Source organism: Chiloscyllium plagiosum, unplaced genomic scaffold (assembly GCF_037043375.1).
Source record: "Chiloscyllium plagiosum isolate Xiang-an unplaced genomic scaffold, Cpla_swu_hap1 HiC_scaffold_7, whole genome shotgun sequence".
Lineage (NCBI taxonomy): Eukaryota > Metazoa > Chordata > Chondrichthyes > Orectolobiformes > Hemiscylliidae > Chiloscyllium > Chiloscyllium plagiosum.
Window position 1 is genome coordinate 8,434,870 of NW_028270145.1, and position 27,140 is coordinate 8,462,009.

General features: G+C 41.2%; 1 protein-coding gene across 1 annotated transcript in view; it reads left to right on the plus strand.

The window, feature by feature from the left end:
* Positions 1–27,140, plus strand: part of LOC122551280 (inactive phospholipase C-like protein 1) — a 340,754-nt gene that overhangs the window by 291,121 nt on the left and 22,493 nt on the right. Inside the window, exon 4 of the mRNA XM_043692934.2 lies at positions 21,471–21,546. Coding sequence (XP_043548869.1) covers positions 21,471–21,546 — 76 coding nt within the window. The remainder of the gene's footprint in view (positions 1–21,470; positions 21,547–27,140) is intronic.

Genomic DNA, 27,140 nt, shown 5'->3' on the forward strand with positions numbered 1-27,140 from the left:
GTCTAGGTGACATCGTCAGTGCTTGGGAGCCTCCTGTGAAGCGCTTCTGTGATGTTTCCTCCGGCGTTTATAGTGATTTGTATCTGCCACTGCCGCTATCTATGCATGATGAAGAAAACATACAGGGAATGTTGCCATACCCGGTATCCAAGCATTGCAAGTTCACCAGGCAAATCATGACTACATAAGTGACCTTCCATGCCTCCACACCTCAAAGCAGCCAGCAACATATTGGATGTTCCAGATGCATGGCCTACTTGCAGAGTGACCAGTGGCAGCTCAATGTCACAAACTACCAGGTGAAGCAGTAATGATAAGTGATGAACCTGGGCCTTTTAAGAAGAAACCAGAAATGTACAGCTTCCAAGTGGAAATGGAAAATTAATTTTGTTCACAGCTGAAACAGATTAGAGGGTTTGTCTTATATATCATAAAAGTTGGGATGGGGCCATTCGCCGCCGCCGCCGATTAACCACCGCCCTTTCACCGCCAAGGATGCTTAGCCACCGCCCATTGGCCACTGAAGGCGATTCGCCACCGCAAGTATTTGTAACTCATTTTTATATATAAACCAATAAAATTATATTTATTTTACCTCTTTTTTTATCAATATGTAGTATGTAGTTGCATAAATACAGGGGACTGAGAAGTATGAAAGAACAGGTGGGAGGGAAAACAATCAGTACATATATATATTTCCAGTGACGAATAGTCTCCAGAGGTGAAACGACCCCAGTGGAGAAACGCTGGTGGCAAACCGGCAGTGGCTAATCATCGGCGGCGAATCTGCCATGGCGAATCGTCACCAACCCTATAAACGTATATTGATAAGTAAAAAAGGGGAATTTGGTTCAACATCAGACAATGTTGCACAATAAATTCAAGGATAGTTTTTCCTTGAACCACCATGCTTTGGACAAAAGAAGTTGATAATCTAAAGGCAATTTAGAAAGCTCAGTTATTTTTTTCTTAACTTGCAGCAAAAGGTAAGGCCTGCACTGAAGCATTATTTCATATTTGTCACCAGTCTCTAGCAAAACAAAAGAAATCATTCATAGATGGAAAAGTAAAGAGGTAATGATTGTGGCTGCTAATTCTTTATTTAAAAACTTTAAGAATAAAGAAAAAATAATAATGGCAATCCACAGCTTATCACTTGCTGCTTGCACATTATCATGATGAGTAGAACCCTTATCCAAAAATATCTTTCAGCAACTACAGCTGGACCTGAAGCACTGTGAATACTTCTCACCGCAGTTCAATGAGTCCACCTATATAATCATTACAACCCCATTGGGTGTTTTCATGTACATGGTTTTTGAGGACTTAACAACTAAAGACAATCCTCACAGCTTTTTGCCCCTTAAAGAAAGAACAAGAGGTAAAGATATCTATACCAAATACAAAATATACTACTTGAGAAAAACTTTCCAATCAAGAAACAGTTTTCCCTCATAACTGATGGTACATCAGTCATAACTTGACACAAATGTGGGCTTTGTTACATCCTGCAGAAATTATCCTGATATTCCCTCTTTGTCAATTGCCACGATATAATGCACCAGTAAGTAAATTTATGGATCTTTCTCATGTTATAAAAGTTGTGGTTAAGAATGTAAACTCAATTTGAGCAAGAGCCCTTCAGCTCCACTAGTTTGAATTCTTAGTTGATGAACTCAAAGTTGCCAATGCTGAAGTAATTCTCCATGCTGATATGAGATGGTTAAGTCAAAGGAAAGTCCTAAAAAGCGACTTAGATCTGATACGTGAAATTGTGACTTTTCATAAATCAAGGAATAAAGTGTGCATAAGCTGTCAGACAATGCATGGTTGCATGACTTTAGGTTCCTTATGGATATAATAGCAAACTGAAAGAGCTGAACTGTGAAGGGAAAGGACAGAGGCTTAGCACTATGATCAGTGCTGTGAAAGCACTCAAATTGAAACTTGGTCTATGGCCCTCCCAATTAAAAATAAAATAGTACAGAGTGTAGGTTTGCTCGCTGAGCTGTAAGTTTGATTTCCAGATGTTTCATTACCTGGCTAGGTAACATCTTCAGTGGCGACCTCCAAGTGAAGCGAAGCTGTTGTCTCCTGCTTTCTATTTATATCTTTCTCCTGGATGGGGTTCCTGGGGTTTGTGGTGATGTCATTTCCTGTTCGTTTTCTGAGGGGTTGATAGATGGCATCTAGATCTATGTGCTTGTTTATGGCGTTGTGGTTGGAGTGCCAGGCCTCTAGGAATTATCTGGCATGTCTTTGCTTAGCCTGTCCCAGGATAGATGTGTTGTCCCAGTCGAAATGGTGGTTTTTTTCATCCGTGTGTAGGGCTACGAGGGAGAGAGGGTCATGTCTTTTTGTGGCTAGCTGGTGTTCGTGTATCCTGGTGGCTAACTTTCTTCCTGTTTGTCCTACGTAGTGTTTGTGGCAGTCCTTGCATGGAATTTTGTAGACGACATTGGTTTTGTCCATGGGTTGTACTGGGTCTTTTAAGTTTGTTAGTTTTTGATTGAGAGTGTTGGTGGGGTTGTGTGCTACTAGGATTCCGAGGGGTCTTAGTAGTCTGGCTGTCATTGCTGAAACTTCTTTGATGTATGGTAAGGTGGTTAGGGTTTCTGGCTGTGTTTGGTCTGCTTGCCGTGGTTTGTTCTTGAAGAATCTGTGCACTATTATTTGAGTATCCGTTCTTCTCGAATACGTTGTATAGATGGTTCTCCTCTGTTTTCTGAAATTCATCTGTGCTGCAGTGTGTGGTGGCTCGTTGGAATAGTGTTCTGATACAGCTTCGTTTGTGTGTGTTGGGATGGTTGCTCATGTAGTTAAGTATTTGGTCAGTGTTTGTCGGTTTTCTGTACAGGTTTGTAGTTCTCCGTTGTCCTTTCTTTCGACTGTGACGTCCAGGAATGTGAGTTTGTTGTCGGTTTCTTCTTCCTTGGTGAACTTTATGCCTGTGAGGGTGTTGTTGATGATGTTAAATGTCTCTTCTATCTTGTTTCGTTTTGTGATGACAAAGGTGTCATCTACATAGTGGACCCAGATTTTTGGTTTGATGGTTGGTAGGGCTATTTGTTCTAGTCTTTGCATTACCGCTTTTGCTATGAATCCTGATAGCGGAAATCCCATAAAATAGTACAGCACTGCAAGGATTCTGGAATAAATACTTGACAAAAATCAAAGACAAAAAAAAAGATTCCATCCAGAAACCTCTGTGCACATCTGAGGAATTTAGTAGAGGAATTCAGCAGGCAATTTTAGAAATTAGATGTGATGGAACAAATCATGATGTTTTTCATGAAAGTGTTCTTACATCTGATCCCAGTCAGGACTTCTGTAATCTGCTCACAAAAGCTTTACAATCTTTCGTTTATTCTTAAGTCATAAAAAATCAATTCTTGATTCTTCTAAATTAAAAGTTAGTTAATGACTTTCAATGTTTACCCTATCTGATCATAAAATTCTCATGATACAAAAATACATTATCACTCCAGAAGGCCCTGTCACCTACTCTCTGACACATGCTTGTTTAAAATCACAGCTCCAGAAAAGGTGACAAATGAATAATTAAACCCAGTCATACAGATAGACTAAAATCCATATGCTACAAGTTCAAAATCACTTTGGGGAGGACAGGATAAAATTGTGGCTGTGAGAGTGGTTTTTTGAGGTGTTTTCAGTGTTGGAATTAATTTCCTCAAATTCTAGGAGCAGTGATTACTGTTTTATAAGATGTTGCATTGTTTTGGAACTTTAGCAAAAAAAAAATAAACTCAATGGCACTTTAAAAAGGAGAAAGACAGACAAAGGTAGTGGCCACATGACCCAGAGGTGAATCTGCACGGCTGACTGTTCTGATGCTTGATTTCAAGTATCTCTGGATATCAGAATTGTCTAAGAAAAATTAACAAACAGTGAAATTCACAGCTGACCTTGGAGAAACCTGTGTGGGAGAGCTCATAGCAGGGGAGCAGTTAAGTAGCTTTTTAAAGTGTAACCGTACTGTTATTTTTGTAAATCTACAATAGTGAGTAGATTGGGTTCCGTTTTGATTATATGTTTTATTGAGATCTGTCTCCTGATTAAACTTTAAAAATAAAATAGTTACTAAGTTAGTCTGGTCTCATGTTTTTTAGAGCAATATTTTCTGGGTCTGGATTGTTGAGATGCAAAGATGGCCTTAAGTAGACTGATGTGCTCTTCCTGTCAGATTTGGGAGATGAGTGAGAGTTTCCATATTACTGATGATTATGTCTGCAGGAAATGTTTTTGGTTGTGAATCCTATTAGATTGCATGAATCGGTTGGAGTGACAGTTAGAGGCAATGAGGAATTTACAGGAGCTGGAGATGTGATGGATGACAGTTGGCGGAAGAGACATAAATAGAACATACAGTTGGGTGAATGAGCTACCTCAAGAAAAGGTAGGAGAGGGAGGCAGTTGTGCAGGAGTCTCCTAACTCAGGGGAATGTAGCATTGACAACCAGGTTTCTGGTACCGAGACTGGCTCTACTGTAAGGAGGGGTATGTCAAGTGATCAATTGTGATAGGGGTCTCTCTAGTCAGACACACAGACAGACGTTTCTGTGACTAACAGCAAGACATCAGAATAGTGTGTTGCCTCTTTGTTGCCAGGATCAATGATATTTCAGGGAGGATGGAGAATATTCTCAAAGGGGAGAGGGACCAGCAGGATGTCATTGTACACATTGGAATTAATGACATAGGAAGAGAAGAGGATGTGATTCAGAGGAGACAATATAGCAAGTTAGGTAGAAATTTAAAAAGGAGATCCTTGGGGGTAGTAGGATGTACCTACTAGTGAAGGTGCAAAGCTTAACCAGGGCAGGGCAGGTGACTGAGGTGTCAGTGGGTGTGCATTTGACCATAATTCTATTGGTTTTAAAATAGTGATGGAAAAGGATAGACCGGATCTAAAAGCTAAAGTTCTAAATTGGAGGAAGGCCAGTTTTGACAGTATTAGGCAAGAACTTTCAAAAGCTAATTGAGGGCAAACGTTTGCAGATAAAGGGACGGCTGGAAAATGGGAAGCCATCAGAACTGAGAGAACAAGAGTCCAGGGACAGTATATTCCTGTTAGGGTGAAAGGTAAGGCTGGTAGGTGCTAGCAATGATGGGTAACGAAAGAAATTGAGGTTTTGGTCAAGAATAAGAAAGAAGTACATGTCAGGTATAGACAACAGATATCAAGTGAATAGCTAGAAGAGTCTAAAGGCAGTAGAAGTGTACTTAAGAGGGAAATCAGGATGGCAAAAAGGAGACATGAGTTAGCTTTGGTAAATAGAATTAAGGAAACCCAAAGGGATTCTACAAATAGGTTAAGGACAAAAGAGTAACTATGGAGAGTATAGGGCCTGTGAAAGATGAACAAGGCCATATATGTGTGGAACTGCAGGAGATGGGAGAGATACTAAACAAGTACTTTTGCATCAGTGTTTACCGTGGAAAAGGATATGGAAGATAGAGAATGTGGGGAACTAAATAGTGACAAATGTCCATATTACAGAGGAGAAGGTGCTGGATATCTTAAAATTCATAAAGATAGACAAATCCCCAGGACCTGATCAGGTATACCCGAGAACACTGTGAGATGTGAGGACAGTGATTGCTGGGCCCCTTGCTGAGATATTTGTATCATCAGTAGCCACAGATGAGGTTGGCTACATGGTGCTACTATGTAAGAAAGGTGGTAGAGAAAATCCTGTGAACTATAGACCAGTGAGCCTGACATCGGTGGTGAGCAAGTTGTTCGAGGAAATCCTGTGGGACAGGATTTACATGTATTTGGAAGGGCAAGGACTGATTATGGTTAGTCACCATGGCTTTGTGTGTGGGAAATTGTGTCTCACTAATTTATTTGTATTTTTTGAAGAGGTAATGAAAAGGATTAATGAGTGCAGAATGGTGGACATAACCTATATGGATTTTAGTAAGGCATTCGCCAAGGCTCCTCATGGTAGACTGGTTAGCAAGATTAGATCACATGGAATAGTGGAAGAACTAGCAATTTGGATAGAGAACAGGTTCAAAGGTAGAAGACAGAGGATGGTGCTGGAGAATTGCTTTTCAGACTGGAGGCCTGTGACCAGCGGTGTGCCTCAAGGATAGCTGCTGAGTCCATTTCTTTTCATCATTTGCATAAATGATTTGGATGTGAACGCATTAGGTATGGTTAGTAAGTTTGCAGATGACACCAAGATTGGAGGTGTAGTGGACAGTGAAGAAGGTTACCTCGGAGTACAACAGGACTTTGATCAGATAGAACAATGAGCTGAGGAGTGGCAGTTGAAGTTTAATTTAGATAAATATGAGGTGCTGCATTTTGGAAAGGCAAATCAGGGCAGGGCTTCTGGGGAGTGTTGTCGAACATAGAGACCTTGGAGTGCAAGTTCATTGTTCCTTGAAAGTCGAGTCACAGGTAGATAGGATAGTGAAGAAGGTGTTTGGCTTACTTGCCTTTATTGGTCAGTTTATCGAGTATAGGAGTTAATATGTCACGTTGCGGCTGTACAGGACTTTGGTTAGGCCTTTTTTTGGAATAATGCTTTCAATTCTGCTCATTGTGCTTATAGGAAGGAGGTTGTGGAACTTGAAAGGGTTCAGAACAGATTGACAAGGATGTTGTTCGGGTCGGAGGGTTTGAGATATGGGGAGAGGTTGTATAGGCTGGGGCTGTTTTTCCTGGAGTGTCAGAGGCTGAGAAATGACCTCATAGAGATTATTAAAATCATGAGGAACATGGATAGGGTAAATAGACGAGGTATTTTTCCCATGGTAGTTGGGGGGGGGGAGGAATTAGACGACATAGGTTTAAGATGAGATTGGAAAGATTTAAAAGGGACCTAACAGTCAGCCTTTTCACGCAGAAGTGGCGCATGTATGGAATGAGCTGCCAGAGGAAGTGGTGGAGGCTGGCACAATTACAACATTTAAATGGCATGTGAATGAGTATATGAATAGGAAGGGTTTAGAGGGATATGGGCCAAATACTGGTACATGGGAGTAGATAAATTTAGGATATCTGGTAGGCATGAAGGAGTTGGACTGAAGCGTCTGTTTCTGTGCTGTGCATCTCTGAGACTGTGGCTCTAAGTGGTATTAATATGTATCTAGAAGTGTTGAAAATAGCAGTAGCTAAATCCTTTCAAAAGATGAGAGTAGTGTTTATGGTCTAAAATCTTTGAACTCTGTTTTGAGTTGAGTGTAAGGTGCAGTGACTATAGTCTTAAGAGACAATACAACTCTTAATACTGATAGATGACTAGTGCTGAGGGTCACCACACTTGAGGCAAGAGGAGAACTTGAGAAGGACAGTCCTTCTCAGTGACCTCAGGCAGTGCAGGAATTGGACTCTCACTGTTAGTGTTACTCTGCATTACAAACCAGCTATCTGGCCAAATAAGTTCTCTGAAAGGACAACTGGGTTGTGATCCTCCTGGGCTATTCTGGACTATATATTGTGAGCCAGCTGCAGACTGACTTTGACAACACCCACAAATGCTGGTGACCAGAAAATAATTAACTCAAACAAAATGTGCTTCCTTTCATAATCAGTTTTTTTTTTAACAAGCAACCCTGTCAAGTCTATAAATTCTAAAACATATGCATCAAAAGATATTAGTTTGTTTAGCAGTATTCCTACAACCGGAATATATAAATATTTCTGGGGAAAGGCTATGTCAGTCCCCAAAATAGATACAGGAATCACAAAGTATAATTAATTGCCATCTGTTTGTTGAAATACATGCCTGCTAATTTAAATGCAGTGCAGCAAAAATTAAGCTGCTGAATGACTACAGCTTAAATTATTTATTACTTAAAAGTCGGCCTGTGCTTCTCAAAGGGGTGTGCATTCAAGCCATGCCATTACTGAACAGCTTTAATACTTGTTGTCCCCAAAATTGTGGATATTTGCCCAGGTATGTCCTATATACAAGAAACAGGACAAATTACTACCCTATTAGTATACTTTCAATCATCAGCAAAGGGATGGAATAGGTTGTCTACAGTACTATTAAGTATTATTTGAAAAGGAATAACTTGCTTGCTGACAGTCTGTTTGAGTTCCATCAGGGCCACTCAAGCGCTGTAAATGCAGCATTTAATGGAGTATGGCATCAAGGAGCCTGACCAAAACTGGTGTCAATGGGAATTGAAGGCAAACTGTTCATTAGTTGGAGTCACATCTACCACTAAAGAAGACGGTTGCAGTTGTTGATGGTCAATCATGTCACCCCAGAGCATCACCACAGGAATTCCTCAATTTAGTGGCCTAGACATTTTCCTGCTCCTTCATCAGTGACATGCTTTCCTTCATAAGTTCGGACGTGGAGATGTTCTCTGATGTTGGCATGATGTTCAACAACATTTCAGAGTACTCAGATACTCACACCTGTAGATAAATGTAGCTCCAAGAACGCTCAAGAAGCTCTTTGACCACAGGAGAGCCTTTCCTTCAAAAGTGGACAGGATGTTACATTGAGAATTGCACACTGTCCTATCTAAACACAATGCAAACTGCAATTTTCCTCATGGATTAATAATTTACTAACATTTAGTGTTAGAAACTGCCTTGCACATTTGCATACAAGATAACAAATTGATCAAGACATACTTTATTGGATTCCTTAAAAATTGTTACTTGGTGAATTAAATTCAGAGTGTAACTGAAACTGAGCTGAATGGTGATATTATGGCGATGTCACTAGACTACTAAGCAGGAATTCCAGTCTAATATGCCAGAGACATGAATTCCAATCCTTCCTGGACAGAAGGTAGAATTTGAGTTCATTTGGGGGCCCTTGTGTGATGACAGCGTCCCAGCCATTGAGCCAAAGACCCGAGTTCAAGTTTCAGCTGCTTCAGATGTGTGTCATAACATGATTGAACAGGTTGATTTTTAATGAGCCCTATATTGGCACTCATGTGCTATGGTGCCAGTGCTCCCGCCTCTGAACCAGAATGGCCGAGGTTCAAGTCCCACCCACTTGAGAAGTATCGAATGTATCTCAGCAGTTTGCCTAAATATATCTAAAAATTATATTTTTATAAGTGAATTCTTGTATATTTAGTTTTTCAGCATTACAAATAAAGACAAACTTTGACATCAATTAATATCAGTTGTAGCTTTCAGTACACTTAATTTAACAAAACAGACATCTTTGCTCCATTACTTGTGATTCGCTAAAGTTCTAGCTTGACATCAAAATGAATAGCATTTGAAGTAAGTTTGTTTATTAGTTTCCACTTGATTTTGTGATTTTTTTCGGTCTAACGTTAAACATTCCCAAGCCTAAGAGTGTTATTTCTTATCGCAGTCTAGTATTCTCATGGAAGTAATGAACAACAGAATGTTTGAATTCCTTGTCTCCTACATAGAATGTTAGATGAGCCAGCCTATTGTTAGTTTAAAATTAATCTCTGTTAGCTGCTTTCTGGAAAGAAATATTGTGATAATATGAATTTGCACATGAGTTCAACTACAGTTGATTGTAAACATATGCATGTTCTGAGTGGGCAGTCAATCTTGGAAATATCAGGAAATCACTTCAGATTTGTAATTCTGATTGTGTGCAGCTATGAGTAGGTGGGGATCTGCACTGTCTCCAATTTAAAAATATCCTTCCTATAGCAGGGTGACCAGAATTGAATACAGTATCCTAAAAGTGGCCTCACCAGTGTCTTGTACAATCACAACATGACGTCCCAACTCCTAAACTCAATGGCCTGAGCAAGCTTTCCAAATGCCTTCTTTACCATTCTGTCTATCTGTGACACAACTTATAATGAACTATATACCTGAACCCCTAGGTCTCTCTGTTCTACAATATTCTCCATGGCCCTATCATTTACTGTGCAAGTCCTGCCCTTTTTCATCTTATCAAAATGCAACACCTTGCATTTATCTAAATTAAACACCATCTGCCACTCCTCGGCCCACTGGCCTAATTAATCCCTTTGTCTCCTTAGATCATCTTCCTCACAGTCTGCTATTCCACAGTTTTGGTGTCTTCCGCAAGCTTACTAGCCACACTTCCTATATTCTTATCTGAATTATTGACAGAAATCTATCACCTGAGGGGTGTAGCAGCCTTTATAGAACATTCCTCAACCATTCTTCATTCATAAGCCCAAGAGCATTAAATTTATCAGGATAAATAGGGGAAATAGAGTCACGGAGTCATGCAAACCCTTCATTCCAAACATTCCATGCTGACTATAAATCCAAACTAAACTAGTCCCACCTGCCTGCACTTGGCCCATCTCCCTCCAAGTTGATTCTTTTTGTGCATTAGGTGAGCTGGGGATCTAAAAGTTTGCAAGACCCAAATCAGTTTTAACCCCATTCATATCATATCCAACATTTTGGATTATGTGGAAGCTTCAGGATCAGGTAGAAATAACAACACTATTAAAAGTTCAGACATGCTTGTGATCAATTTAGAACCAGATGCAGCACCTATTCGAGCCTCTGTAATGCTGCATTAGATCCACCATCTTAATAAGCATCTGTATTGAACAGAAATACCTGCTAGGATTAGGTGATAAAGATGAAAATGCTGAAACTATTGATTTAAGCAAACAAGGTTTTGGTAATAATGGTGGTATGTTTTTGTAATTTCATTTCTCTGTTCATCTGAAACTGCCAACTTCAAATTTCAGTCCTCATTCTGTCAACCTGGGGAATTTCAGTTCACATATCTTCAGGTTGCAATTCCATGTTCTGAATGAGAGTTATGGTATTTTATCTCTTCAAACTGTTATCATGGGTTACAAAGCATTCAAACTCTGAAGGGAAACACTAATATCTGGATGGAAACATGGGCATGAAAAATGGGACAAACAAACATTACAAAAGAATGGTAAGATGCCATCAATGCAAAACATAAGTTTGGTTTCTTGTTCCCATATGCTGTGTAACCTGCTGAGTTTTTCAAACATTTTCCTGTTATTATATGCTCTCTGTGATGAATCAATGTCCTAATCATCCAGAACTGTTGACCAATAGCACCATGACTTAGGCTGTGGCTGCTGCCAACACATCACTTCCTGGAACTCGTGAACAACTGGGGAAAAAATAAGTGTTGATGGTCAGGTCTTGTGGGGAGGAAGTCACATGAATGGGGAGGATGTGTGCGGGAGGAGAGGGTGATGAAGTTGGAACTATAGACAATCCATGGCCTAATGTCCTAGCCTCTGAGAATACACAAATTAGTGTAGGTTGAGGCCACCTAAATAACTGATACGCCACATGCACAGTTTCCTTAGTCCTTTATCACATGCCCGGTCTATGCTGAAACATTCAAACATTCTTATCAAAAGTGCAGAAGTTGTAATACAAGCTGGTTCTAAATAATGGCCAAAATATTAAGCATTTTGAAGAAACAATGCATGGGACTTGGGCATTGCTGGCTGCCCAAGCTTTTATTGTCTGTCTCTAATTGTTCTTGAGAGTTCCCTTCCCTGCAATCCACCTTAGTTTCTGACAGGAAACCCTGAAGTCCTTGAAGATATTCTTACTGAATCAGGTTTACAGCTTTACCAGTTAAACTATTTAATATAATAGACATTATTTTAGCCTTAGTTAGTTATACAAAATATATGACAGAAGAAAAGTTTATGTGTGTAGCTGTAGCATGTGAGAGCTAGTGATAGCCCACGTAATTCACAGCAACCAAATCTTTAATAAGAATCAGCAGCTTAAGTTTAGCTCAGAGCTGATGAGCTCCAGTCTGAGCTTTGGTCATGTGACGAATCAGGGAGAAAGTTACTTAGAAACTTTGCTCCAGGAGGCAGTCAAACTACTTAAGCTAAGTACATCAGATTTACAGAATGAGTGACACAGGTAAGGGGACACAGTGGGCAGTCCTTGAACATCTACAACATGTCTGAGTGCTTGCAAATTGTGTGGACATTTGAGCTACACATTCAACTCTCTGACCTTACTTCCCCTAAGACAACTTAACCGTGCTTCATGTAGTAATCCAATGATTATTACCTTTGAGGGTCTTTTTTACAGTAGCCCCTAATTGGTCATACTCAGTAGACTCTTTTTCTAAATTTTGCCTATGATATTGTCATCTGTGTGAACTGAATCTTTCTCTTTCCACTCCCCCTCTTCTCCAACCAAAACGAGATATCCTTAACCCTGGAAGCAGACAAGCAACACATCCTTCAGGACAAATGTTCTCACCTGCAGAAAACAGTATCTACTCCCCTTGTTGTACTGTCTCTTAGTGCTACCTATTTCCTTTTTACTTGCATCCTCCTTTTGCTCTTGACTGTCCATGAATTAAATTTACTGGGACCATTATGCTCTCCCTTCTTACAATTCCTGCTCTGACCCACACAAGGTGGGAGTTCAACCTGAAACTTAAGGCTGCCTCCAGTCTAATACTGACTTTTCAGTGAGTAGGACAGGGAATACAAGTAGTTCTATAACCCGATGGTTGTGTTCTTGTGCAACCCCCATTATAGAAAAATCACGCTTTAGAAACGGTGCTTAAAGTGTTGGCGATGTAATTGCGTTACAGCCAAAACATATTTTAAAAGTTTGTGCATTAAAAACAATGTCCCCAGTTCATCAATCATGAATTCACATTAACGGACCGCACATTATAGCAGATAACACCTGGGTTTGATTCCCACCTCGAGCAACTTATCTGTGTGGAGTTTGCACATTCTCCCCATGTCTGCGTGGGGTCTCTGAGTGCTCTGGTTTTCTCCTACCATCCAAAGATGTGCAGGTCAGGTGCATTGGCCATGCTAAATTGCCACATAGCATTAGGTGCATTAGTCAGGGGTGAATATGGGGTGGGTCGGTGTGACTTGTTGGGCTGAAGGGCCTGTTTCCATACTGTAGGGAATCTAATCTTATCATCCTTTCTAACAATTTGTTCTTCTAATGTAATCACATGGATACATGTTGTACAAAGTGCCAGACAGATGTAAAGCTTGAGGATTAAATGTTGCAAGAAGCTTTTGTTTTATATTACATTTAATGATAAGCAAAAGTTTTAGTACTGCTAAAAGCATCAAACAAATCAATTTTATTATACCTTAAAATTTCTGCATGTAATTTCACTACCATTTAAAATATCTTGTTCTAGCTAATTTGAAGGGTGGCACGGTGGCACAGTGGTTAGCACTGCTGCCTCACAGCGCCAGAGACCCGGGTTCAATTCCTGCCTCGGGCGACTGACTGTGTGGAGTTTGCACATTCTCCCCGTGTCTGCGTGGGTTTCCTCCGGGTGCTCCGGTTTCCTCCCACAGTCCAAAAATGTGCTGGTCAGGTGAATTGGCCATGCTAAATTGCCAGTAGTGTTAGGTGCAGGGGTAAATGTAGGGGAATGGGTCTGGGTGGGTTGCGCTTCGGCGGGTCGGTGTGGACTTGTTGGGCCGAAGGGCCTGTTTCCACACTGTAAGTAATCTAATCTAATCTAATCTAATCTAATTTAACAAGTGGAATATATTGCAAGTTGTGTTAGTTTTATGTATTGTAATTGTTACTTAATACATAAAGCAAATATATGAACAGTAAATGTTTCTTTTGAACTATCATTCCTTATCTTGTAGTGGCATTTGTGTTTTGGGGGATTGTGTTCCATGGCAATGCACAATGAAGATGGTATTCGATTCATAACTCCTTGAAAGTGGAATCACAGGTAGAGAGAGTAGTGAAGAAGGCTTTTTGCATGCTTGCTTTCATCGGTTAGTGCATTGAGTATAGGAGTTAGGACAGGCATATAAGAAGGGCAGTATTATAATAATCATTGAGGAGGCCTTGCAGGTGGACTGGAAAAATTAGGTTCGTAGATGATCATAAGAAATGGAATTCGTGGAATGTCTTTGCGATGGTATTTTGGCGCAACTTGGAGCCCACTAGGAAATAGGCAGTTCTGGATTTGGTGATGTTTAATGAAGCAGACTTGATTAGGGAACTTAAGGTGAAAGAATCCCAAGACAACAGTGACCATAATGTGAGAGAATTCACCCTGCAGTTTGAGATGAAGAAGCTTGAATCAGATGAAATGTCATTTTAATCGAGTAAAGGTAACTACAAAGGCATGAGAGAGGAGCTACCAGAGTTGAATGGAAGAGAAGCTTCAGAGGGAAGATGGTTGAGTAGCAATTGCAGGAGTTTCTAGGGATAATTCTTGAGGCACAGCAGAAATTCATCCTAAAGAAGAAGAAACATACTAAGGGGAGGACGAGGCAAAACTGGCTGACCAGGGAAGTCAGGGATAGCATAAAAGCAAATAAAGCATACACTATTGTGATGATTAGTAGGAAGTCAAAGGATTAGGAAGCCTTAAAAATCAGCAGAGGACAACTAAAAAAGCAATAAGGTGGGAAGAAGATAAAATATGAGTGTAAGCTTGCTAGTAATATAAAAGAAGATTCTAATAGCTTTCGCTTTCTAGATATATAAAAGGTAAGGGAGAGGCGAAAGGGGACATTGGACAGCTCATAAATGAGTCTGGAGAAATAGTAATGGGGAACAAAATGACATAGGAACTGAATAGGTACTTTGCATCAGTTTTCACAGTGGAAGACACCAATAGCACACCAGAACTTCAAGAGAGTCAGGTCAGAGGTGAATGTAGTGGCCATCACTAAGAAGAAGTTGCTGGGGAAGCTGAAAGGTATGAAGTGGTTAAGTCACCTGAACAAGATGGACTACACCCCAGAATTTTGAAGGAGTCAGCTGAGGAGATTGTAAAGGCGCTGTGGTGATCTTTGGGGCAGCACTTGTCAGGGAGGAGTGGAAAATGGATACTATAACAGCTCTGTTTAAGAATGGAGGGAAGGGGGATCCAAGATGGCTGCATTCTGTTAGGATCGAATTTGCTGGGCTCCGCACTGCAACATGGACCTGACAGAGCCAGGGCTCATCCCAAACACTTTACTGTGAGTAAAAACACAGTAAATGAGCTAGAAACCTGAAAAAATCAACTTACCTTTGTTCTTGCAGCTGGAGAATGCTGAAGAAAGGAGGAAGCTCACCCAGGGCCAGGATCATGGCCCAGCCCTCTGAAGCAGTGGGCTTGCTTACTCACCAGACCCTGGTTGAGGAGCTGGCCAAATCCTGAGAGGTCCTGGGGAGGCAGATAAGAAAAAATCAAGGAGAACCTCGCTCCTGTATCTGCCATGTTGCAAGACCTGGGAAAAGGACAAATGAGTGCCGGACTGCAGGGATAGAGGCAGAGACTAACTCCTCCAAAAGCCAGATTGAAGCCCTAGAAACACAGGTCCATGGTCTGTTGGATCTGGTAGATGATCTCAAAAACAGGAGCAGAAGAAAGAACCTGCACGTTGTTGGCATAGCGGAGGGGACAGATGGTGAGTGGCTTTTGGAATTCTTCAGGAAATGGTTCCTGGAGTTCCTTGGTTTGGAGGTTGAGAAGGGAAGGGTAACAATTGAAAGAGCCCACCAGATCTGGCACAAAAGCCAGGTGGGGATCAGCACCCATGCCCTATCGTGGTGAGTTTTCAGCATTATAAAGACAAACAGAAAGTCATCGAAGCCTCTACAGCCCAGGGGAGGGATTCAAGGGCATTGGTATGTGGCAGCTCCAGGGCCATGTTTTCACAAAACTTCTCGGCAGCAGTGGTCCGGAACAGGAAGTCCTACGATGCCGTCAAGAGGAGATTGAGAGAGCTTGGGATCCAGTATTCTTTAAGGTATCCAGCGGTGCTTCGGATCAATATTTTGGATCCATACATTTGTTCGACTCGCCAGAGAAAGTGAAGAACTTTGTGGACACATTGACTTAAGTCAAATGGCCAAATATGCATAGAGGACAGAGGTGTTCGAGTTTGCTCTTCCTTAAAAAGGACTTGGTGGAGTCTCCTTTCTTGTAATAAGTTGCATGAAATGATGTGCGAGATGGATAGAGTATTTATCTTTGATCTCTAAGTTATGTTAAGGATGGGTGACATGTTTATTTTTAGTATACTTGTTTATAGTACTAACCTTGCTTTTGGGTGTTCTATTTTCTCTACTGGGTCGTCAGTGTATGTGGCGCAACCCTCGCTGGTAGGAGTTGAGAGGGCGGTTGGGATTGTTAGTAGGGTTGTGGGATGTGTAGGTACCCCCCTTTGACTCAGGGATAAATTCCTCCAATCAGTGCCTTTGGCAATTTTTTTGTTTTTCTGTTTTTGTTGTACTTTTGTAAGCTTTGCAGATTTGTTGTCTGGAGTTATTTTAGTCTGTATACCTTTTGGGTGTTGTGGATTCTTTTGCATTAAAGCTCAGTGATATATATTTCAAGTTCTTCTTCTCTGGAATCTAAATGATGTAATAGAAGATTATGGCGAAGGATGTGTTTGAGTGGTGCATCTGGAATATTAAGAGGAGACATTCACCTGTCAAAAGGAAGAAGGTACTTTCCAGTCTTAAAAGGGAGAGGGTAGATGTTGCCTTATTACAAGAAACACACTTGGATGATGCAGAGCATTTGAAGCTACAACAGAATGGGTATGACTGAGTTTATTTTTCATCTTTCAATATGAGGAGTAGAGGGATGGCCATTTTAGTTAGAAAGACTCTCCCATTTAAGTTCTTAGAATGCATTAAAGACATACACAGGAGATTTGTAATCCTTAAAGCTTTAATACATGGGGAAGAATATGGGTTCTTAAATGTTTAATCTCTCCCAGTCCACCCCCTTAAATTCTTGACAGACGCACTTTCTAGACTGGTTAACCTTCCATCTCAACATATTATCAGAGGAGGGGATTTCATTTGTCTCATAGTCCCTGTGGCCTAAAGGCCTGCCGATATCTTCTTTATGATCTGAACAATTAAGGGATTTGTGTGCTGAATTGGGGTTGGTAGATGTTTGGAGGCAGCTTCACCCTACTGGTAGGGACTTTACATTTTTTTTGAACCCACATAAATACCATACCAGGATTGATCTTTTCTGACCTCCGCAGCACATTTGGGCTCGGTGGCATCGTGTACAATTGGCAAGCCACTATTTCTGATCACGCCCTAGTGTATTGAATGGTTAAGAGTAAGGATATGGTGGTAGGCTCGAGACACTGGCGACTCGACCCCTGCATCCTTAAGGATAGCAAGTTTATTGAATTATTTTCTAATGTGTTCAGGGCTTTTTAATATATTTTTTCAGGCTAGGTCAGTAGCCCATCCATTCTTTGGGAAACAGGTAAAGCCCATGCTAAGGGGTTGGTTATTTCCTATTCAGCCAGTAATAAGTGACAGACGGGTGAGCAGCAGTACTTGCTCGAGACGCATCTGGAAGTAGCTGAAAAAGCATATTTTGACAGGCCCTTGGTGGTTAAACTGCAGAGGGTCACGGCGCTCCGGTCTACACTGAACTCCATGCTCACACGGACAGCCAAGAAAGAGCTTACATTTACAAGTCAAAGGCTGTTTGAGCGTGGAGATAAGCCGGGCAAGTACCTAGCATATCTTGCTAGGAAAAAGATTCCTCCCCCAGGGCCATTACCTTGATCAGAGACGACACTGGAAATTTGACCTACCATTCTAAAAGGTTCTAAAAGGGTTAATGCAGCATTCTAGAAATTTTACTCTGAATTATACCAATCTGAAAGCTGTGAGAGTGGGCAAATTAAGATGGAATCTTGTTTTAAGAAATTGGACCTTCCGGGAGTGACCCCTGAACAAGAGTCTCTCCTCAATGCCCCATTATCAGAGCAAGAGGTACAAAAGGCTGTGAGGCTGTTCAAGAATGGAAAGGCGCCAGGTCCTGATGAGCTGTCCAGTGGGGTCTATAAATAATTTATAAGTATGTTGTCAGGGCCAATGCTTGGTTTTTTAATGACTCACATAGACGTGGCCTTCTCCCACCATCTCTAAGAGAGGCGAACATCTCTATCATTCTTAAGAAAGGGAAGGCCCCGGAGGACTGTGCTTCCTATAGACCAATTTCACTCCTGAACGTTGACTTCAAAATCCTATCCAAGACTTTGACATTAAGGCTAGAATCTGTACTGTCCTCCATCATTAAGGACGACCAGACGGTGTTCATAAAAGGTCACAGATCAATGGATAATGTCAGGAAATTACTTAACATGATCCAAGTATGTCGACAGCGATCGGTACAGGGATTGGTGATCTCCTTAGATGTGGAAAAGGTATTTGACAGGGTCCAGTGCCCATAACGTTTTCATACTTTGAAGCAGTTTGGCCTGGGAGAGATCTTCATCAGGTGGGTGGAGGTTTTGTATAGTGATCCTCTTGCTGCAGTCCTCATCAATGGTATACGATCAAGTAATTTTAATATTTGTAGGGGCAGTCAACAGAGCTGTCCCTTGTTACCATTGCTTTTCACATTGGTGATAAAATGGCTGGCAGAGGCAATACGCAGCGATCTCAGTATAACTGCTCCAGAAGTGGGGATGAAGTCACATTGTATGCAGATGATGTTCTTGTCTTCTTATCAAACCCAACAGTCTCAGTGCCACACCTGATACAATGTATCAATCTATTTGGTGGCTTCTTGGGTTATATGATCAATTTTGCGAAGTCAGAGGCCGTACCCATGGGTGGTCTCTGAGAGTGATCCTGAGGGAGGATCTCGGTTCCCCTTTAGATGATTGCAGGAAGGCTTTCTCTACTGAGGTAAATTTATTATTCCTACTTTTGATTGGCTATTTAAAACCAATTTTTTCCCATTTATTTGACAGAATCAAACAGAATCTTTGTAGATGGGAGGCACTTCCGATCTCTTGGTTAGGTCGGATAGCTCTCATTAAGATGAACATTCTGCCCCACCTGCTGTATCCTGTGTGAATGCTACCTCTAATTTTTACTAAGCAAATATTTAGAATACTGAACAGCTGGTTTAGTTCTTTTCTCTGGTATTGTAAGCGGCCCCTAAATTGAATAAATTGCAGTTACCTTACAGACGGGAGGAGTGGGCCTCCCAGATATCAAAAACTATCCGTTAAACTTGTTGCTATCTTATGTGAATGATTGGGCTCAGGGGGACACTCACTCACTTTGGTTGGACATCGAAGTATCTCAGGCAAGATTCCCCCTCATTAGCCTGGTGTTCTTAGACAAAATGAGAACAGTTAAGGAATATTGTAATAGCCCAATAGTCATCAATACTGTCAAGGCGTGGAGGGCAATGCATCAGGGTGAGGGCAATATTGCCAAAAGATAATTTTTAACACCCATAGTCGATATGCTGAGCTTTTAGCCAGGGATGATGGACTCTGGGTTTAAACTATGGGCAGCTAGGGGCGTGTCTTGCTAGAGTGATTTATTTGAAGGGGACATATTGATGTCTTTTGACCAGTTGGCTTGGAAATATGAATTGCCCAATAGGGACCTCTTTTGTTTCTTTCAAATTAGAAATTTCATACAAACAGAGACCACACTATTAACTGATCTTTATAGGTCCAACATGGAGAAGAGGGTGTTGAATGCTGAGGGTGCATTATCTGTTAGTAGCGCTTATCATCTGTTGGGAGGGGTTCCCTCGGACGAGACCGAACGGCTTTGTAAAGTATGGGAGAGCGAGTTGGATGTTGAGATCTCTTCTGAAATATGGGAGTTTATCCGGGAAAATGGAAGAAGGATCTCGATGTGCAACAGGATCCACGCCTTGCAATTTAAGATTCTTCACAGGGTCCCAGACCACCTTGCTAAATTTAAAGCAGGAGCATCTCCAAAGTGTCCTAAATGTAAAGTGAGCATGGGCACGCTTACTCATTGTCTTTGGTCCTGCCACAGACTGTGGGCATACAGGAGCGCTGTGGTAGGCGAAATAGAGAAGGCTTTGGGGATGGAGTTAGAGATGGACCCAGTATCTCTTATTCTTGGCTTTGTTAATTCACTTTCATTAGATGCACACAAAAAAAGTGTTTTTCAGTATCCTCACTTTATGTGCAAGAAAGAACATTCTATTAGGATGGGTGTCGGAAAATCTCCTGGGGCTGGCAGGCTGGCATAAGCGCGTCATGGAGTACATCCCCTTGGACTTTCTTACGAGTATGGTGCACAATAAAACCGAGAATTTCTCTAAGACGTGGCAGCCCTTTTGCACTACCTGGATACAGATTTGTCCACCATACTAATAAGAGCCTTTATATAGCCGTGGCAATTCTATGTAATAAACCTGGTATCCAGAGGGGAGGAACTACGAACATATGAATATGTATAATCTTATGTGATTGATGATCCAGGGCTATTGCTTTGTTTTGCTGAGCTGTGTTATGATTATTCTTGTTGTTAAGAGTTTTCTTTTTTAGCTTAGTTATTAGTTAATCTTTATTTATATAATTAGCAGATATGTTTTTTACTATTAGTTTGAATTGTTTGGTTTTGTATTTGTTGTAATGTTCAAAAGAAAAACAATTCCTTTTTTTAATAAAAATGTATTTAGAAAAAAAAGGGAGGGAGACAGAAGGTGGAAAATTATAGGCTGTTTCAACTGACCTCAATCATTGGTAAGATTTTAGAATCTATTATTAAGGATGAGATTGTGGCATACTTGGAACCGCAGGTAAAATAAGGTTGATTCAGCATGACTTCATCAAGGGGAAGTTATTCCTGACAAATCTATTGGAATTTTTGAGGAGGTAATTAGCAAGTTAGCCAAAGAAGAGCCAGTGGAATATTTTCAGCGGCCTTTGACAATGTGCTGAACAGGAGGTTGCTGAATAAGAGCCCATAGTGTTAGGGACAAGTTACTGGAATTGGTATAAGACTGGCTGACTGGTAGAGGCAATGAGTGGGGATAAGGGGGGCTCTTTTTCAGGATGGTAGTCAGTGATTTGCCAAGTCCAGCAGGAGTCTATATTGAGACCACATCTATTCAAGTTATACATTAACGATCTGGATGAAGGAGCTGAGGGCATGGTTGCTAAGTTTGCAGATGACACGAAGCTGGGTGAAGGAATTGGTAGTGTTGAGGAAGTGGGGAGGCTGCAAAAAGACACAGATAGGCTCTGAGATTGGGCAAGAAGTGACAGATGGAATATAATGTGGGAAAATGTAAAGTTTGAACAGCTACTAATGAACTTGAAAGACCCTATACAGACAACAGCAATAACTGTTGCAAATCTAATTTTAGCTGTGTATTGTATTGCAAGTGTGGAGGTTAGTACAAAGTCAGAAAAAAAATTGTTTATTCCCATTATTATAAGTATTAGATTGCAAATATGCTCATTTATGTTACCTTTAATAGATTGAGCTGCACTTTTTAAACTCAGTTGGTTCCTTGGATATTGAAAGTTCGGCGGGGGGATAAGAGAGACTTCTGAATACAGTATCAAATGTTAACAAACTTTCCAAGTAAGCAATGCATCACAAAATAATCTGTAAATATTGCTATAGCTTTTAGGCTTTGGATAATGGTAGGTTTCTGTTTCACACTGAGGTGCAATTTTAAAGTTGCAAGTACATTTGTGAATTGCTCTCCTTTTATGTTTTTCATTCATTTATATTTTGTTCACAGGTGATACATGAAGCAAGGTACCTGATTGATGTTGCTGACACTATATATGACAAGATCATGCAGTGTTGGAAGTCAGGTAGATTAAAGCTTTTGAGAGTCACATAATCCAAAATGTAACTTGCAATGTCACATCATAAAACATATTTATAAATTCATGTTTTTCAAGATGCTTTTTTTTAATGGAGACATTCCTTGAACTCTCTATAAACTTAAACCCGTCCAAAAATCTGCTGCCAATAACATAATTCACACTAAGTCTTGTTCACTATTCACCGCTCTGCTTGTTAACCTACATTGGAAATGCTTCAGTTTTAAAATACTTATCCCTGTTTTGAAATCCTTCCTAACTCTATAATTTCCTTCATGCTTACAACTTGCTGAGAAATCTACTCCCCTCCAATTCTTGTTTCCAGCTTATCCCCATTGGTGGAGCTATGTTATCAGTTGTCCAACTCCAAGGGCCAGAATGTCAATCTTGAGTCAGACTGGTTCCATTTCCAAAGTAGAAATTGATAAAATGTCATATGGACTAAGTGCCTACAGATTGTGTGCTTATTGAAAAGAATAAAATAGAATGTATCTGCAAATACAAAATCTGCAAATGCAAATTCACCCCACAGGCTATATGTGTGTGCATGCATGTATGCGTGTATGAGAGAGAGAGAGAGAGAGTGTGTGTGTGTGTGTGTGTCTGTCTGTGCTCTCCTGACACTGTGTGCCTGGGTGTGACGGAATATATCCCTGTGAAATGATGTGCACGTGAGTGTAAGTGTGGGAATGTGCATGTTTGTGTGTCTGTGTCTGAGAGAGAGTCTGTATATGAAAGAGGCTCTGTATGAGTGTGTTCATGTGTAAGAGTGCGTATGTGTGCTTGTATGTGAGTGTGTGTGTGTGAAATGTATAGTGTAGTGGGGTCACGTGTAGTGTGGCATGAGCCTAAGATCCTGGTTGAGGTAAAACCAAGGACTGCAGATGCTGGAAACCAGAGTCAAGATTAGAGTAGTGCTGGAAAAGCACAGCAGGTCAGGCAGCATCCAAGGAGCAGGAAAATCGACGTTTCGGGCAAAAGCCTTTTGCTCCTCAGATGTCTATTCCGATGTCTATCTTGGAGGATGGTCACCCAAAAATCCAAGACCGAATGTCCTTGACCACTGAAGTGTTCCCAGACTGGGAGCGAACATCCCTGTCTGGCGATTGTTGCGTGGTGTCCACTCATCCATTGTTGTAGTGTCTGCTTGGTCTTAGCAACATACCATGCCTTGGGGCAGCCTTGCCTGCAGTGTATGAGATAGACAACATTGCCCAAGTCGTATGAGTACTTGCCTTGCACCTGGTGAGTGGTGTTCCCATTTGTAATGGCAGTATCCATGTCGACACTCTGACATGTCTTGCAGTGGTTGCCATAACAGGGTTGTATGGTGTTGTGTCCTTCAACACCTTCAGGTGTCCCATGAGTCTCAACCGGGATTTTGGGTTCATGTCACACTACAGGTGACCTCACTACACTATATACTTCACACGCAAACGTACACACACACTCTTACAAAAGATCACATTCACACAGACACGCGCACACTCTCTCACAGGCATATGTTCCATTACATTCATGCACTCAGTATCAAGCAAGCACGTACACACGCAAACACACACACACCCTCTCACTCTTTTTTTCTCTCTCCCTCTCTCTTTCTCCCTCACATGCAAACACAAATGCACACGTACACTCATATAGCCTGTGGGGTGAATTTGCATTCGCAGATTGTATTTGCAGATTTGTATTTGCAGATACGTTTTATTTTTTTCAAAAAGCACACAATCTGTAGGCAGTCAGTCCATGTACATTTTATCAATTTCTACTTTGGAAATGGAAACAGTCTGAGTCAAGGTTGGGATACAGACAGACTATAACCTCACACCTTTAATGCATTGTCTGAGCTGAGATGTCACCATTGTTTTTATAAAACTTATGTTATCTTGGGAATGAGACCTGAAAGAAGTTTTAGGATTTACAAGTTTATGAATCGAACCTGCAACCTCATTCTGAATGATTTAAAACTTAATAGTAATCCACTCCACCCTCCTCTCCGACCTATCACCTTCATCTGCCTATTGCATTCTCAGCTACCTTCCCACTATCCCACCCCCTTCATCTCTCAGCCCTCCAGCCCATAAGTCTTATTCCTGATGAAAGGCTTATGCCCAAAACGTCAGTTCTCCTGCTGCTTGGATGCTGCCTGACCTGCTGTGCTTTTCCAGCACCATACTCTTGACTCTGATTTCCAGTATCTGCAGCCCCCCTTTCTCCTAGTTGATTTTAATCCTACTGCAAAGCCTCTTCCAAGGATGCCTACTTAAATAGGTTCTCCTCCCTTATTTACAAGGATCTCAGTGAGTCTCTGCCTCACTGCACCCCCCCCCCCCAGGTCATGTCCTCTGCCATGAAGCTCTTCAGCCACGTCCTGAAGCAGATTTGCTACCACAGCCACATCTCCATCCTCAGTGATCCATTGCACCTGATGTGGTCTCCTCTATATTGAGGAGATGCCAACGTGCGATTGTTTTAGAGATCATCTCTGGGACACTCGCATCAACCAACCCCACCACCCTGTGGCTGAACACTTTAACTCCCTCTCCCACTCCGCCAAGGACTTGCAGGTCCTCCTCCATTGCCAAACCCTAACCACCCGACTCCTGGAGGGAAAACACCTCATCTTCCATGTTGGGACCCTACAATCTTGGGATCAATGTGAATTTCACCAGTTTCCTCATTTCCCCCCCGCCCTTCATCTATCTATTGCATTTTCAGCTATTTCCCCCCCTCCACTTTATCTCTCGATCCCCCTGGCCCGCAAACTTCATTCCTGATGAAGGGCTTATGCCCAAAACATAGATTCTCCTGCTCCCCAGTTGCTGCCTGACCCGCTATGGTTTTCCAGAACCACACTCAACAATAATCTGTATGATTTTTTAACTATGTTAAAGCATGAATCAGAAGGAGTTCACATAGAAGGGGGTGCACCTTGGCCTCTAGCTACCATTGTGCTACTGGACCGCAGGGCTGCTCTCTCATTAAAGAGGGAGAGACTACTTGTGATGGTTTAACCTGAGGGTCACCACACATCGGATGAGGGCAGAGGTTGAGAAGGAGAAACTTTCATGGTAACCTCAGCAGGTGCAGGAATTTGAATCCTCTCTGTTGGCCTCACTCTGCTTCACAGACTGACCATCCAGCCTAAGTAATCCCCACATAATGTGGTGTACTGTTGCAGCTTCTGGGCAATAAGGGCCATTGCATTCGACATACCTGGCTTTTGCACCTGTTCCTTCCTGTACATGTGGATGAAGACCCTGATTACCAATATTGCAGGGTCTTTTCTAACTTGGACTCAGTGGGTGCTTGCTCTTTACAAGTCCTCTTCTGAGATTTTTCTTCTTTGGTATTTCAACCCTATTTCTCAATCTTCCTTCACTCTGCCTATGTCACTGATTCCCACATGAACCACAACAGCTATATTCTGCCCACTTCTAAATCCATACACTTCTCCAGCTACAAGGAGATGTCCTGAATGTCAGATAATGGAAGTCTGCTGTCCGTAAAAGAATTGAGTTTGAGCAATATTAATCAAGTTACTTAGAAATGATAACCAAATGAAAGAAAAGGAAGCCATTTGGCTCATTGTGCCTTGATATGCTTTCTAGCTGAGGAATCCATTTCATCCCCTTTTCTCACCTTCTTCCCATACTCCTGCCCACTCATCCTTTTCAGTTCGCAGTCAAATTCTGTTATGAATATTTTAGTTGAAAATCTGCATCCAGCACAGTCTTAAGCAGTGCATTCCATACTTTAACCACTCGTTGCATGCAACCGTTTTCTTTCATGTTGCTTTTGTTTTCTTTTACCAATTGCTTTAAATTCATGTCCCCTTCCTTATTCTTGATTGGGAGGTTTCTCCCTCTGTAGTCTGTGCAGGGTCATCATGATTTTGAATACCTCTGTTAAATTTCCTCTCAATATTCCTTTCTCCAAGGAAAATGGTCCTAAGTTATCCAACCTCCCTTTGTGACCGATGTTCCTCATTCCCTAGAACTATGCTTGTGATTTTTTTTCTGTATTCTCTCTAATGTATTCACGTTCGTGTTAAAGTGCAGTACCCAGAATTAGGTACAAAATGATAATTGAATCTGAACCAGTGTCTTATGCGGGTTCAACGTAGTGATTCAAGAAACATGGTCAGGAAACTGTGCCTCAGTGAGACAGATATCAAATGAGTAGCTATTTAGATTCATCTAGGAATTCAGTATTTGAGGAAAAGTACTGCTTTAATTAAGGTTTAATTCAACTAATAACACGTGCAACATGTGTAAAATATTGGTCGGATTTATCAGCACTGGTAAAATTTATCAATACTGTGTTTCTAAGCTTAATTAAGGTAAGGCCAAGTCAAAACTAATATAATCAAGCCAAAACAAAATAAATTTAACAGAAGTGAAGTATAAGTAAGGCAAGGTGAGTCAACTCAATCATGTGAAACGCATATTCTGATGTTTGTGGGAATTTGTGGATATTACTGATGACTCAGACCACATTTGCAGAAGGTATCACAAGTGGCAAAAATCTGAGCTTGAGGTTTTTGAATTTTTGCATGTTGGCCAGAGTGACTTCTTACTGAGGTGCATCCACAAGGCTGAGTGATAGATGTATGTTCAGAAATTTCATCACACGCCAGGCCAGGAGCCTGGAGACTGATGAGGAATGAGTGACTTCCAGACAGTCCAAGAAGAATTAAAACCATATTGACCACCCAACATTGACTCGGCACCGGAAAGATCTTCCTTACCAGCATCTGGAGATTTGTGTCAAAGTGAGCAAGCTGCTCCACAGATTAGTCAAAATACAGCCTAACATGGTCTGAACGGTATGATTAGATGAATATGACAATGTCCCAGACACCACCTTTACCATCCTTAGGTATGCCCTGCCTACTGTCAAGACAGAGCCAACAGACCTGACAGTATACTGTATAATCAGTAGGGAATTGTCTTCAGAGATCTCAAAATTGACTCAGGACACCATGGAATCTCATCGCATTAGGTGAAACATAGGAAGGAAACCTCCTTATTAGCACCTACTGCCCTGCCTCCTCTGAGTTGCTGAATCAGTACCCCCTCATGTTTGACTTCACTTTGAGGAAGCACAGTGGCAAGGGCACAGAACATAGTCTGGAGGGTGGACTGTGATTTATTGCACCAAGAATAGCTCAATAGCACCACTACTGACTGACTTGGGCAAGTACTAAAGGACATAGTGTTGTGGAGACAATATAGAGAACCACCAGGAGACGCAGAGAGTTCTTCAAGAAGTAGGTCTTTTATTTGCAAACAAAAAACCATGACACTGAGAACGCTGATTCTCGAATGCCCACGGACCTCAGGGTCTGTGGATTTTAATATTTTTGATCATGTTTCTGTTAGCTTATCAGCAAGTCCAACTATATTAATCAAAGTACCTCACTACTAACCTATCATGATAGATATTTAGCTATTCCATCTGTTACAATAGTCTCCTGTCTTGAGCTGACTCTACTAACTATTAATTAGATATTTTAATGTCATGTCCCAAATATGTACGGTCCCAATCCTGTCATAATAACACTTAACAGAGAAACTTGC